Source organism: Solea senegalensis, linkage group LG16 (assembly GCF_019176455.1).
Source record: "Solea senegalensis isolate Sse05_10M linkage group LG16, IFAPA_SoseM_1, whole genome shotgun sequence".
Classification (NCBI taxonomy): Eukaryota; Metazoa; Chordata; class Actinopteri; order Pleuronectiformes; family Soleidae; genus Solea; species Solea senegalensis.
Window position 1 is genome coordinate 17394986 of NC_058036.1, and position 12652 is coordinate 17407637.

The 12652-nt window shown below is 39.3% G+C and overlaps 2 protein-coding genes across 3 annotated transcripts in view; one reads left to right on the top strand and one right to left on the bottom strand.

Annotated features, from left to right (window-relative positions):
- Positions 1-567: 567 nt before the first annotated feature.
- Positions 568-2754, bottom strand: erg28 (ergosterol biosynthesis 28 homolog). 2 transcript variants are annotated; one of them, XM_044047721.1, is made up of 5 exons: positions 2684-2754; positions 1824-1973; positions 1255-1345; positions 1047-1165; positions 568-952 (listed from the first exon to the last, which is right to left on the bottom strand). In XM_044047721.1, exons 2-5 carry the CDS (start codon positions 1954-1956, stop codon positions 864-866), a joined length of 432 nt encoding a protein of 143 aa, XP_043903656.1. In that variant the 5' UTR covers positions 1957-1973; positions 2684-2754; the 3' UTR covers positions 568-863. The 2 variants fall into 2 exon arrangements, with proteins under 2 accessions (XP_043903656.1, XP_043903655.1); XM_044047720.1 differs by having other exon boundaries at positions 1824-1977.
- A 411-nt stretch (positions 2755-3165) lies between these two features.
- Positions 3166-12652, top strand: part of ttll5 (tubulin tyrosine ligase-like family, member 5) — a 44464-nt gene continuing 34977 nt past the window's right edge. Inside the window, exons 1-12 of the mRNA XM_044046994.1 lie at positions 3166-3267; positions 3657-3753; positions 5372-5478; positions 5582-5664; positions 6199-6305; positions 6587-6717; positions 6825-6907; positions 8076-8145; positions 8249-8333; positions 10091-10192; positions 10278-10369; positions 10584-10691. Of these exons, the coding sequence (XP_043902929.1) occupies positions 3695-3753; positions 5372-5478; positions 5582-5664; positions 6199-6305; positions 6587-6717; positions 6825-6907; positions 8076-8145; positions 8249-8333; positions 10091-10192; positions 10278-10369; positions 10584-10691 (1027 nt within the window). The 5' untranslated portion in view covers positions 3166-3267; positions 3657-3694. The remainder of the gene's footprint in view (positions 3268-3656; positions 3754-5371; positions 5479-5581; positions 5665-6198; positions 6306-6586; positions 6718-6824; positions 6908-8075; positions 8146-8248; positions 8334-10090; positions 10193-10277; positions 10370-10583; positions 10692-12652) is intronic.

The following is a 12652-nucleotide window of genomic DNA, read 5'->3' on the forward strand; positions in this document are numbered from 1 at the left end:
AAAAAAAGTCATTCAAGCAACAACAAATCAGACCATCATTCATTTTCTTGCTGGTGTTTTTGTTGAAAAAGATCATATTTCTTTTTCACAAATTCATAAGAATTATGTTTCTGAGCTAAAATCATCCTACAAAGCCAAAATCTGTCATTTATTTAAGAAAATAACGCAAAAAAACAACAACCTACAAGCTTAAAAATCAAGATGCTTGCAGACTTCTTGCTTTATTTTGATAGTATAAAAATTATATTAGCAATCATTGCATATTATTTTTAAAAAGGGGTTTTGTGCCAGTAATCAAACAAACAGTACATGTACTTTAGAACGTTTTTTCATGTCATGTTCTTAAACCGAACAGCATATTTATTTTAAAATTGAAAATAAATATAAATGATGACGCAAATGTAGACTTCAAGAACACAATAATAATTGATTGTTTCCCACAAGCGCGTCCAGTGGTCAAACGTGTGTAAGTGTACTCTTGTATGTAGACAAAGTCCAGTGACAGTTTTATGTAAATGAAATGAAATCATCAGAGAAATCAGCCGAGTCATTTCACTCAGCAACATCTCAGTCAGAAATATTTTTTTATTAAAAATTACCCTAAAACCGAGACAAGCTTCAGGTTAGAACCTCTGATGAGACCTCTGTGTATTTTTTACTGGTAAATGAAGAAAGTGTACTGTAGAATAGAGGTGAGACTGTTTATAATTAAACTGTCAACTATAAAATGTCCAGTTGAAAACAACATAGTACAGATACAGTGTTTCATCTTTAGAAAGTTGCACAATAAAGTCCACTTTACTCTGTGGTTGTCGGGTGTTGGTTTTTGGGGTGAGTTCAATGAACAGTAAAACTGCGGGGACTCAGTTACGTTTCTTCTGCCGTGCACCCACGTCCTCTTGTGTCTCCGTAAAACACTGGAATCCAATCAACATTCCTATGATGGAGAAACCTGAAAAACACATCAAGCTGCTGTCAGGATTCTTTGATTCAACTTACACATGAGGCTTGTTTTAAACTTTTCTGTGTTGGAATACTCTACTCACTCGCCACAATAAGAGGTGCCATGACCCCAATAGTGAGAGGTGCAGTTTTGTAGATGAAGGCTTCAGACAGGAAGTGGCCCAGCGCCAGCACAAAGGTCCATAAAGTGATGTGATACAGCCTGCAGGTGAGAGCGTGGCACATGTAAGAGCGGAATATGCAAAAAGGCCAACACAACAGAGGGCGTAGTTAGTGATAAGCTGTCTTTACGTTCTGTTCTGGATGTCTATGGCACAGGCACAGCGGATGATGGATGACAGCAAAGTCCATATACCAAACGTTCGTGCTTGGAGACCATTCACTGGAGGAAACAGGTGGAAAAGTTCAAATCAGAAGGTTTATCATGACTTAGCCGTGATGGAAGAAGAAGCATTGGAGATGAAATCTGCCCCCAATTTTAACTCAATGAGCCTGAGCCTGATCTATGAATTTGGTCGGCCCACATTTATCAATCTGCGTATTACAACCAGGAAACAGCTTTAATGTTGTGTTCTAACAGCGTTTATTTTAAACCATAAACAATGTAATTTTATACTTATAACTGATCTGCCACAACAGTAAAACCAGTTATGGGTTTTATTTACCTATACAAATATAGTTTCAGTGATTCCTTGAGCAATACCACAGCAAATATCGATATAAATTTGATTTGTGCACATCATATGATATAACACAGCAAACAGATTTCCATTTGGCCTAGTACGGACAATGTCATTAATTATTTCTTATTTCTTGCCCTTGGTGATACTGATTATTGTTATTTTGTCCCTTTATCTCACCAAACTCTGGCGTGCCCGTGTAGAGCTTCTCTGACAGGAAGCTGTGGTCTCTGAAACTTTGCACGGTGTTTCCTACCGCGATGACGGACACCATCACCAACCAGCTCCGCAGGACATTCAGCAGGCGACTCATCCTGTCTGTCTGTCTGTCTGTCTGTCGGTGAGGAGCATGTTCAAGAGAGAGACTGATATCAACCAAATGCACCACTGAATGACACAGGAAATCATACCTGCATGTGGCCAACAAACTGTATAACTCCTACATTTAAAATTAACTATACATAGTTACTGATACCATATTTTCACTATGGGATACATAACCCTTCTGTTGTTGTGTTGATATATTGTATGACTCAATATTTGGTACTTTCTTTCTTGTAGTGTGTACACACAATTTCCTCTGGGATTAATTAAGTATTCTGATTTAAAATCTATATCAGATATAAAGAGTATCTGCTAATCTTAACATAACTACCAACCTATGTTGATGAGTTGCACCTAACAAAATAATAATCGGATCATGAAAAACTAGATAACGTGTTATTAAATACAATAACAACAAAAAATAATAGTAGTAAAACAATAATAATGGTGTTGGGTTGCTAAGGAGAGAGAGAGGAAAAGAGGAAGAATCCTTCCTTTTACTAATGTTAACCTAAATAAAAATAGAATATGAAGAATATTAATCATCCTCCGTCATCATTAGCTAGCAACCACATACAGTCTCTGTTGGCAACACGGCAATAACGACATAGCAGGCTCACGTTGCAATAAATTATACCATAAATTGCACGTAATAAATACCATTATTACACGTACTGTCACGGTAAAGAATAGCAGTAAATGATGCATATATTTACCTGACGCAGTCTACTAAACTACAGAGTGAACATATTCCTGACAGAAACACAGGAACACTGGATGAAAAAAACAATGGAGTGAGTGTAGAACTGACCAATGAGAGCGCTCAAAGAGTGACTCATCAAGTCGAACCATTGATATGATTGGCTGCATCAAAACTTAGGAGTCCGCCTATTTTCTTCACCGACCAATAGAAGTGTATGTGAACAAAGTGTAAACATGGAGCAAGAGAGTAATCTGTGAGGAACTGTGTGTCCGTTTCGTCAGAAGTAGTGTAACATTCAGCAGCTCACATTTTAAAGTCTTGTTTCAGAACAAACCTTAAAACGGTACATAAAATGGTAGTTTCATTCATTAATTTCAGACTCCAAAATGTGTTTGTCGGGTTTTATATTATACATGAAGAGAGAGATGTGGGTGGATAGATAACTTAAGACAAATTAACGTTGTCCACCAGTGCGCATGCTCTTTACTCTATGTTGCCACTCAGTTGTTGTAGTTACCAGGAAGATTAACCGCGACGATCAAGTGGCTCTGGTGATAGCCGCTCGCTAGCCGTTAGCGGGCTTCCGAGCAATAAAAGGCAAGTTTATTTCGGTGTGCGACTTATTTGCAACGTTTGCGCAGACGGTCGTTCGGCCGACGTGTTAGCTTGTTAGCTTCATGTACGTAAAGTAGCATATTTCGCTAACGCTTGTTCGACAGTCTGTGCTGGTTTAAGCTTCAACGTCTATTTTCGTCAACCAAAGAGAATTTCACTGCTGCTTTAAGTAGAGGCAGAAAATAGCTGTCCCCAGCTAATTGTGTGCTATTTTACAGTCACTGTACCACAAGTCATCGTATGAAAAAACGTTGTACCTGCGTTGTTAATGTTATATATTATGGTATTTATGTATATGAGCTGATATATTCACGGACTGGTGTCAGTGATCATTTAATATCCTGTTTCATTTTATTGTGTTCTTCTTGCAGGGTCCAGGTGCCATGTTTATGCCGAGACACCTGTGAAGATGCCAGCTGTCATCCGGGAAAAGGAGGAGGCTGAGTCCCCCACAGAGGACGTGCAAGAGTAAGTATGCAGTTATTATGTGCATTACACAAGCACATCTTAAACAGAAAATTAAAACAGCGTCTCCACCACTGGATTACTAGTTTCATTAACTGAGTGATTTATTACCACATTGAAATAGTATACAGCCTGTTTTAACCCTTTCTCTGCTGCGAATACACATTATATCCAAACTGTAAATACAAGTATTACATTTTGTGGAATACATAGTATGTATAACTGATTATAGATTCCACAATAAGCCAGAATGTTCATTTGGCTGTTGGAATATTTATAACTTTTTCATTATTGTTGTAGACATTGCCTTAATTTGAAATGTTTCTCTTTGAAAAATAAAAGTCTTCTCCTTACTTAATGCAATGTACACTGTTTTTTTGTTTTTTTTTAAAATCTCTGTATCACAGAGAAAGAGTTAAGTCTCTGCAGGTTGTGTGGACTTGGCTGTCTGAATTAAGCTGTTCTCCTTTACCTTGGCGATACCAGCTAATTCCTTCTTAAGCTATACTTCATATGTTATGTCATATGTTACACTCCTGGTTTTAGACTAATTTCCATCTCCTAAATTAGTCTGCAGTGCTTAGTCCCAGGTTAAACCTCTACATGACAAGCACTGAAGGCTTTAATTATTATGAAGTCATGATTTGGTGAAAAAATCATCCCAAATTCACATTTATTACATTATAACCCTAACATTGACACTATGTTATGCTGGAGTTGTTCTTTTCCTTTTAAACAAGAACACAACTTCAGCCAATGTGAGGTTTTTGCTCAACTCAAATGTTATGTTGTTAGGAGCAGTCAATGTTTTTTTTTTCTCTCTCAACACTATGACATGCAACTTATAAAAGGAGTCAGTTCACTTCTACTGTGACAACAAACTCATTATTGTGTGTGTGCAGTATGAAAACATCATCATCATTATACATCATTTATATATGTTTAGCAAACAGTGATGGATCGGTTACCTGTTGTTTGGACAGTAAACATTCATATGATGTTTTTTTGCTAAAATATAACAATTACATTACATGACAGTTGTATCTCATAATCTTGATGGTGGTTTAAATTCAAAATAAACATTTAAAATATTATCAAAATAAGGGCATGCACTCAAGCATCCACAGTGGAAAAAAACCCCAATCTGCCTCATTGTCTGACATACCTGGAGCGAGGAGCAGTGATTGTTTACATGCCTCCCTCCTTATCGAGCCCAACTGTGCCTGATTGAGCTGTGCTCCATCATCGTGCTTCCTTATCTTTTTTTAGTTTTAGCTGTACGCAGGCTGCGTCTGGTACTATCTGATAGTCTGTAGTTTTTACAAGGGTGGTTGTCAGTTGCATCGGTTTGTTATTGCCCAGCACCTCCTGAAACATGTGTGTGGTTCTGCCCTTTATCTGCCTGACTGAAATAAACAGTGTCAGGATACATTCCCTCAGCATTAGGTAAGCTAACCCGTATTGGGAAGGTCACATCATCTGGGAATGAACGTCAGAGATTATGGGGCAGAGAAGTCCGCCCAGTAGTGCAACTCCATGACACTCTGTCTGACAATGTATGCTGTGTATTTCTCTATAAAGGTTAAATTTTTATTCTGCTTTTTATCTGTTCGTCTACTAGCAACCAGCCTTGTGTTGCATGGTGCGGCCTTAACAAGACGGTCCCTGTTCTCTTGTTCTTCCCTGAAGCTGTTGTTTCAAAAGATGACAGCGTCTGCTCTGTTGGAGGTACTTGATAAATCTTCAAAATGACTATAAACAAGAGACTAATTATGAATCATTTGTATCCCGATCAAGTTTTTATTGTTTCAAATGTGTGTCATTTTCTCAGAAAGATACAACATGGCCTTCAAGATCGTGCGCACAGAGAGCCGCGTGGTACGAGGAATACTCGCCAACCATGGATTTCGAGAGGTAACATTCTTCATTAAATCGGGCAAATTTTAGAAGATGGCAAATGTAATTTATGTACATGATCTACTGTTCAGAATAAAGGAGAGTAGGTTTATTTCCCCTGGTTTGATAATGCCTTGGAGTGCACCCAAAAAAACAACAAAACAAACAGGAAAATGAGCTCAGGAGTATTAACTTCGAGTCCTTCGAGCAGTTACTATTGATTCCCTTTTTTATTCCATTTCATTGCATCTTGACTCTTACTGACCCGTCATCAAAGGCAGACGAGTGTCTACAACAGCCTCAACAGAGCCAAACTTTAACAAGCCATTATTATAAACATCTGCCTCTTTGCTAGACACTGAACAAATAACGCAATAAATGGATTTTGACTCACAATGAACTGTTGGACTAAAACAAAAACAGTCTGTGGGTTGGCCATCCTTTTGAGAAAATATCCTAAACATTTCCTCTTCTTTTTTTATTATTTTTTTATTAGCATAGGCGTAATCGTCATTTTTCATGTGAAGTTTAATGCGTGTGTCACTTTTTCAGGTTCACCCAAACAGTAATAACTTTAACCTCATGTGGACAGGATCTCACCTCAAGCCTTACATACTCCGCAGCCTTCAAGACTTCCAGAAGGTCAACCACTTTCCCAGGTATGACAGAGTGAGTGAGTGTGCGGTGTATTGCCACTGTTTTCTGTGTTATAAATATCACTGCTGAGCCACTCTTAAGTCCTTCAGTTCAGGAAATGTGTTTGTTGGCTCCCTCTGCAAAGTGCATTTAGTTTGGACGAGTGCCTCCCTTAAAACCTGAGATGAATCACACACAAGTCGGGGCTGCAGAGAGCGTTCTCTGACTTCTGTAACTGTTATGTATCCATGTATTTTTGTAGTGTCAAAGCCAGCGAGTGATGGGAAGTTCTGCTGTTTTCCAGGTCGTACGAATTGACGCGTAAAGACCGTCTCTATAAAAACATCCAGCGAATGCAGCAGACGTATGGCTTCAAAAACTTCCACATTGTTCCTCAGACCTTTGTGCTTCCCTCCGAGTACCAGGAGTTCTGCAGTAAGATGCCGTACCACCAATCTCACTCCGTTTTATTTATGATAGAGTTACTTTATACACTGTCAAACATTTTTGATTTCTCCCTCTTCCTTCTGCCTTAATCTCAGATTGTTTTGCCCAGGATAAGGGCCCATGGATTATTAAACCAGTAGCATCTTCAAGAGGGCGAGGCATCTACTTGGTCAGCAATGTGAGTCATTTTATCATTATGGGTTATTGTGGATACAGAAAGGTATTTGCAAGTTTTTCCCCGGATTGTTTAATTTGAAGGATTTTAGAGATTACATTTTTAGTTTTTGCTCTAATGATGATTTGAAATCAAGTTTTAGTGGCTGGGTGAAGAACATTGTTGGCACTTTTACTTGAAATTTGATTTAAATGAGTAATCGTAATTGCTATAAGTGTATAGACAAGCAATGTATTGATAGTAATAACATGTCCAAGAGTTCAATTAAATGTGAATATTTTCTGGTTTCTTTTTCTCCATATGATGTTCAGCGGCCGTATCACCCATATAATAGTATCAGAAATAATAATTTTTATTCATTTCTAAGTGCTCTAAAGTGTTCGGAAGCGCAGTTTCAGACTAAATCTGTCCGTCACCCTGTGTCAACCTGCACAAAAAACTTCTCACAGTCACTTTTGATTGCAAACACAGGAAACGGGAAACTAACCAAATGTTACCACAGCTTTTCTATTCAAATGTCGTCGTCTGTCTAATTCACACGCGAGCACAGATTCACATTAACGTCTAACCTGGTGGGCGTTCACACTGTGAGAACGCCGACTGTGCTCAAACAGCAGGCTGGCCAGATGTGTCTACAGATACAGCCGTCTTTGAGCACAGCATCTACCACTTTTTTACAACCATTAATAAGCTTTGTGGAGTAAATCACAGCGTTCGAGTGTTTTTGTAGGAGCTCAACAAGGTTCCCACTGTTGGAAAACATGTGCACGATTCTTCTTCTTCTTCTTTTTTCAGGCATTTTTATGAAACAGTGGAAAGAATGTCAGAGTAATATTTGGAGAGGGAAAAAGAAATACGTCAATTTTTGGGGTTTTGGATTCTCTCTGAACTGTAGCCAGCACTGAGGTTACAACTCCTCAAACCCCCACCCCCAATTCTCCCATCTCCTCTCAACTTCGCCACCTGCAACACATTTCAGCCTCATAAATGACCCATCTCCCACCACCAGATTGTGTTTTTTACAGGCTGTTATTATTTCAGGCCGACCTGTTTACACTTCTCCAACTTCTCTTGAGCTGGTTATTATTTATTGTTTATGGTAAATAGCACCGTTATATCAGTCATTTGGAATTCAACATGTTGCTTTGTGTTTATGAACCCTGATCTACAGCCAAATCAGATTTCAATGGATGAAAACATCTTGGTGTCTCGCTATATTAACAACCCACTACTGATAGACGGTGAGTGGCTACAGACACAGCTTCCTTCACATTTAAGACACCTTTGATAGATTTAAAGGAAAAATAATAATGAAGAAAAATGACACATTTGTTTTGTTTCCAGAGTTCAAGTTCGACGTACGGTTGTACGTGCTGGTAACGTCGTACGATCCACTTATCGTCTACGTGTATGAGGAGGGCCTAGCGAGGTGAGTGTACTCAGTGGACTCTGCTCGAGATGATCTTTGTGCCTTAAATAATTTCATATAGAGTCGTTGAGAATCTCTTGCGACATCTTTCCAACATATTACAGACGCACTGTAGCCTTATGTTGTGTTGTTATTCACGCAACGTATTTTATTAGACATATTTGATAGATCTTAATTCTGAAAAATGTTTCCCCCCGCAACAATAATTTAGTAATTCTCCAATTTACCATTTCATTTTATGTCTCTGACCTCCAATTTCTCCAAATTTCACGGCCCATAGTTTGGGAACATTGCATTAGAGAAAACACAGACTCCTGCACAGCTCTGTTTGTGGAAGATAATCTCTGACAGCGACAAGACATTTAAAAAAAAAAAGATGAGATGTTTAATATTAGACACAGAGAAAAGCCATTGTTTCATTGAAAAAAAGTTACACAATAGCGACTTTTAGAGACCATGTCTTTAAAACTTCTTATTTCACGTACCTGCAGCCCATTTAGTAATTTTAGCAGATATTATCCATTGTTATTCATACCGTTCCTCCAAGGATAAGTGGCACAGCCTTTCCCAGTTAAAATACAACAGAGTATACTGTATGATGTGGTACAGTGTAGATGAGAGGGTGAGATAGGATTGTTTTTCACGTTATATGTCTATGAAGTAAATGTACGTGAATAGTGTTCTGTGTCTGGATATTTAATCTATAAAATAATCTCTGCAACAAAGAGGGAAAAAAAACCCTGCAACCTGCAGCAGCCACCTGTAGTGCATTAAATACTGTGTAGACTTGGAACAATCCTGTTCCCCATGTGCCAAAAGAGATTCTCTTATAATGTGCTTCAGTATTTTCATTTTAAAGGTGAGAGGTTGAGTCAATCTGCTGTTTAAGTTTTAATGAGGTAAATAAAGTATTGAAGGGGTAAAAAGCAGCAGACATATTGTCTCTGTGTGTGCAGTTACTGTTGTTTATTAAGCATAATTGAGCTTATGTTACATAGCCCTTTTTAATGTCCCCCACAAACTGGTAACTATAAGGTCCATTATGCACTTAATGAAGCACAAACTCTGCTGTTATTGCAGTGCCCAGTAGAGGGTAGTGTTGACGTTGCTGCTGCTGCTACTGCTGCCAGTGCTCTGCACACAGAGTACAATATTTGTGGTTGTGACTTTGAGACAAAGCCCTCTATTGTTCCAGCTGCGCAAAGGTGCACATCAAATGTTGCTGATTGTGTCATTGTTTGAAGATCGTATCTCTGTGTGGATACATTACATTTATTGGATGTAGTTAATCAGGGCAAGAAGAACTTGTTAATGCAAGAGCAGATTTTTGTCAGACACATGTAAGTCAAGAGAGGGTAGATGATTTATCCGCCGACTGGCTATTCCCTGTGCTCCAGTGTAGAAGTATGCACTGGAGTCGGAGTGCCACCGCCCTGGCTTGATTATCACCTGGCAACAATAAATCATGGCCAAATCGTGAATATCACTTTTATCTCCTGACATTCCTTCGGGGTTGTGTTGGTATTCAGGTACACAGTGCGTGCCAAGGAATTCTCATTATTGCACATGTGGCATCCACTCCTCTTAAACACTGCCAGAAACTAATCTCTTCCAAAGTGCCCTTATTCAAGCAAGTGTCAACTTCATGAATGTGGTTATTAGATATCACACAGATATGTAGTGGAATTGTTGGATGACAGGCTCTGTTTTTTTTTCCACCCCTCTCTCTTGAACAAATAAACAATGTCTTTGCCCAGGTTCGCCACGGTTAAGTATGACCAGACTTCAAAGAGCATTAAGAACACATTCATGCATCTCACCAACTACAGCGTGAACAAAAAGAGCAGCTATTATGTCAGGTGAGCTGCATCACTGTGGAGCCAGAGTGACTTACTCATCTACTCGTATAAGTTGAGCGTTTGAAGTGCATTTCTTCCTTTTCAGTTGCGATGACCCTGAAGTTGAGGATTATGGGAACAAGTGGAGTATGAGTGCAATGCTGAGGTATTTGAGGCAGGAGGGGAAGGACACCACATGTGAGTCAAACCTTCACCTTCTCCTTATGGTTTTGATATCCACGCAGAGATGATGGACGTGAAATTTGCTCCGTTTTCATTTCACCTCTCATTCGCTCTTTGATTACATTACATTACATTACATTACACAAGTTTTTCCAGGTCTCGAAGAAAAAGAAAGAAGTACTCTAACTCTCGTATTATGCTTTATCTCTGTCCTTATTGTATGTTTCAGTGTTGATGAAACAGGTGGAGGACCTTATCGTCAAAGCCGTTGTCAGTGCTGAGCTACATATAGTCACAGCGTGCAAGATGTTTGTTCCACACAAGACAAACTGCTTTGGTAATCAGCTTTTATTCTTTTATTAGTATGTCGGTAACAGTAAGAGAACATAATCGACTCCCAACACAAATGTTGTGAACATTGAAATCCCCAGCGGGCGTATAACCCATGCCAGATTTGATTATGGAAAACAAGCTGCTTGAGAGTGGCAACGTGAAACTCATGAGATCTGCAGCTTTGCAAGAATTTCCTCTTGAATGAAATCTAATCTCTGGACAAATTTCTTTTTTCACGCATTGCAGATACACTCACTCACACACACACACACACAAGCATACACCCCCCTCACATGCCCTTCCAGTTTGAGATTCATTGTCCAGCAGCTTCTCTGTACTATGCCTCCACTGAGCCAATGCAAGGCTGTAGACAGTCATTTCTCAGCGTGCAGTCTTCCTGTATGCCACTGCCCGCTACCTGGCTGTTGGGCCATGGAGGGCCTGTTGCTTGGAGCAGGAGCTTGCTTCCTCTCCTCTGTTGCCACTCAGGTCTGCCTGATTTAGGCTGACTGTTTTCTTGGCTACGTCTGCCTAGCAGCGGGCTTGCGTGAACTCCATTTTGGAGCCATTATCCATGTTAGTGTTGGCACTAATTGTCTGTGCTCTCTCTCTGTGTCTGGCAGTCTCGCTTAGATTTTGGGGTTTGAAAGAGAGAGCATGTTGGCTGAGCCTCCCTCGACACCACTGTCTCTTTTTCACTTTCTTTTTCCCTTTGCTCTTGCTGTTTCTGTTTGTTTTGAATCCCCCCCCCACCCCTCTGCTGCTCACACTCTTTTCTACCCTGAAATGTTGAAAATAAAGGGCTTTGGTAGTTGTGACAGGCTTGTGAGACATAATACCCCACACACACACACACACACACACACACACACACACACACACACACACACACACACACACACAAAGCCACACACACACACACACACACACACATGGCTACACACACACATACACACATACACACACACACACACACACACACACACACACACACCCACCAATTGGTGGTTGAGTGGACCGTATTGGGCATGTAGCAACATGGACTTACACCATAACACTGTCGCCTGCAAAAAGATGCTATCATCAAGCCACATTAACCCAGCATATAAATTGGGGTATTTAACCAAGTCTCAACCTGGCTCTCACAACCCCTGAGAGATGTGAGTATTCCACCAGTTGACACATAAGATAGGATAGATTAAGGGTTGGGGCATGCAGCAAAAGGACCACAGGTAGAATCAAACCCAGGTCCAATGCAGTGGGCCCTACCAACTGAGATATGTGGCTCCCTCAGTTGACACGTGTCTTTGAACAATTGCAATGAAAACCAAGTGTGCCACTGTCTCTGTTATTCTCATACAATTATGAGAATAACAGGATTATTTTGGATCACTAGTTTATGTCCCCGTATCCCAATTAGAGTCATGCTCTGTGTCATGATCTTCCAGTTTACTAACCAGGAAGTAACTCTATATTAAATATAAATTAAAGCCACCATGTTGAATGTGCCAAATAAATGTATTGATTTTTTTTTTGCTTGTGATTCATTTTCAAGCACATCTATTCAAAATAATACTAGGTCTTGAGTTGGTAGTAAAAATAGCCACATATAATGCAAAATTTGTGGCGAATAATGTTTATATAATGTGAATTGGGTCGCAATGGTTTGTCATCTTTTAAAAAAAAAAGTTTGGGAAACTCTGCTTTGTGGAAGAAACATCAGAATATAAAAGGAAAGTGTAAAAATAACTAAACACAATCACTCCAACCTGCTAAAATGGGGCTGACCAAAAGAAGATATCATGTTTAACATTTTCAAAATCCTCAATCTAACAGACCTCAAAGTGTATATACAGATATATATTAACCCTCTGTTGTGTTGCAACTGAGGAAACTTATATTCATGGTGTATGTTGTTATTGAATTATTACACTACACTGGACACATTGACAGTGTTGCATATCT

What these genes read in the sequence shown, in the direction of transcription:
- erg28 (XM_044047721.1), bottom strand. Translation starts at nt 1,956, where the DNA reads ATGAGTCGCCTGCTGAATGTCCTGCGGAGCTGGTTGGTGATGGTGTCC. An exon ending in CACGGGCACGCCAGAGTTTG is followed by an intron (nt 1,346 to 1,823) that starts GTGAGATAAAGG and finishes TGTTTCCTCCAG; the next exon opens with TGAATGGTCTCCAAGCACGA. An exon ending in ATAGACATCCAGAACAGAAC is followed by an intron (nt 1,166 to 1,254) that starts GTAAAGACAGCT and finishes TCTCACCTGCAG; the next exon opens with GCTGTATCACATCACTTTAT.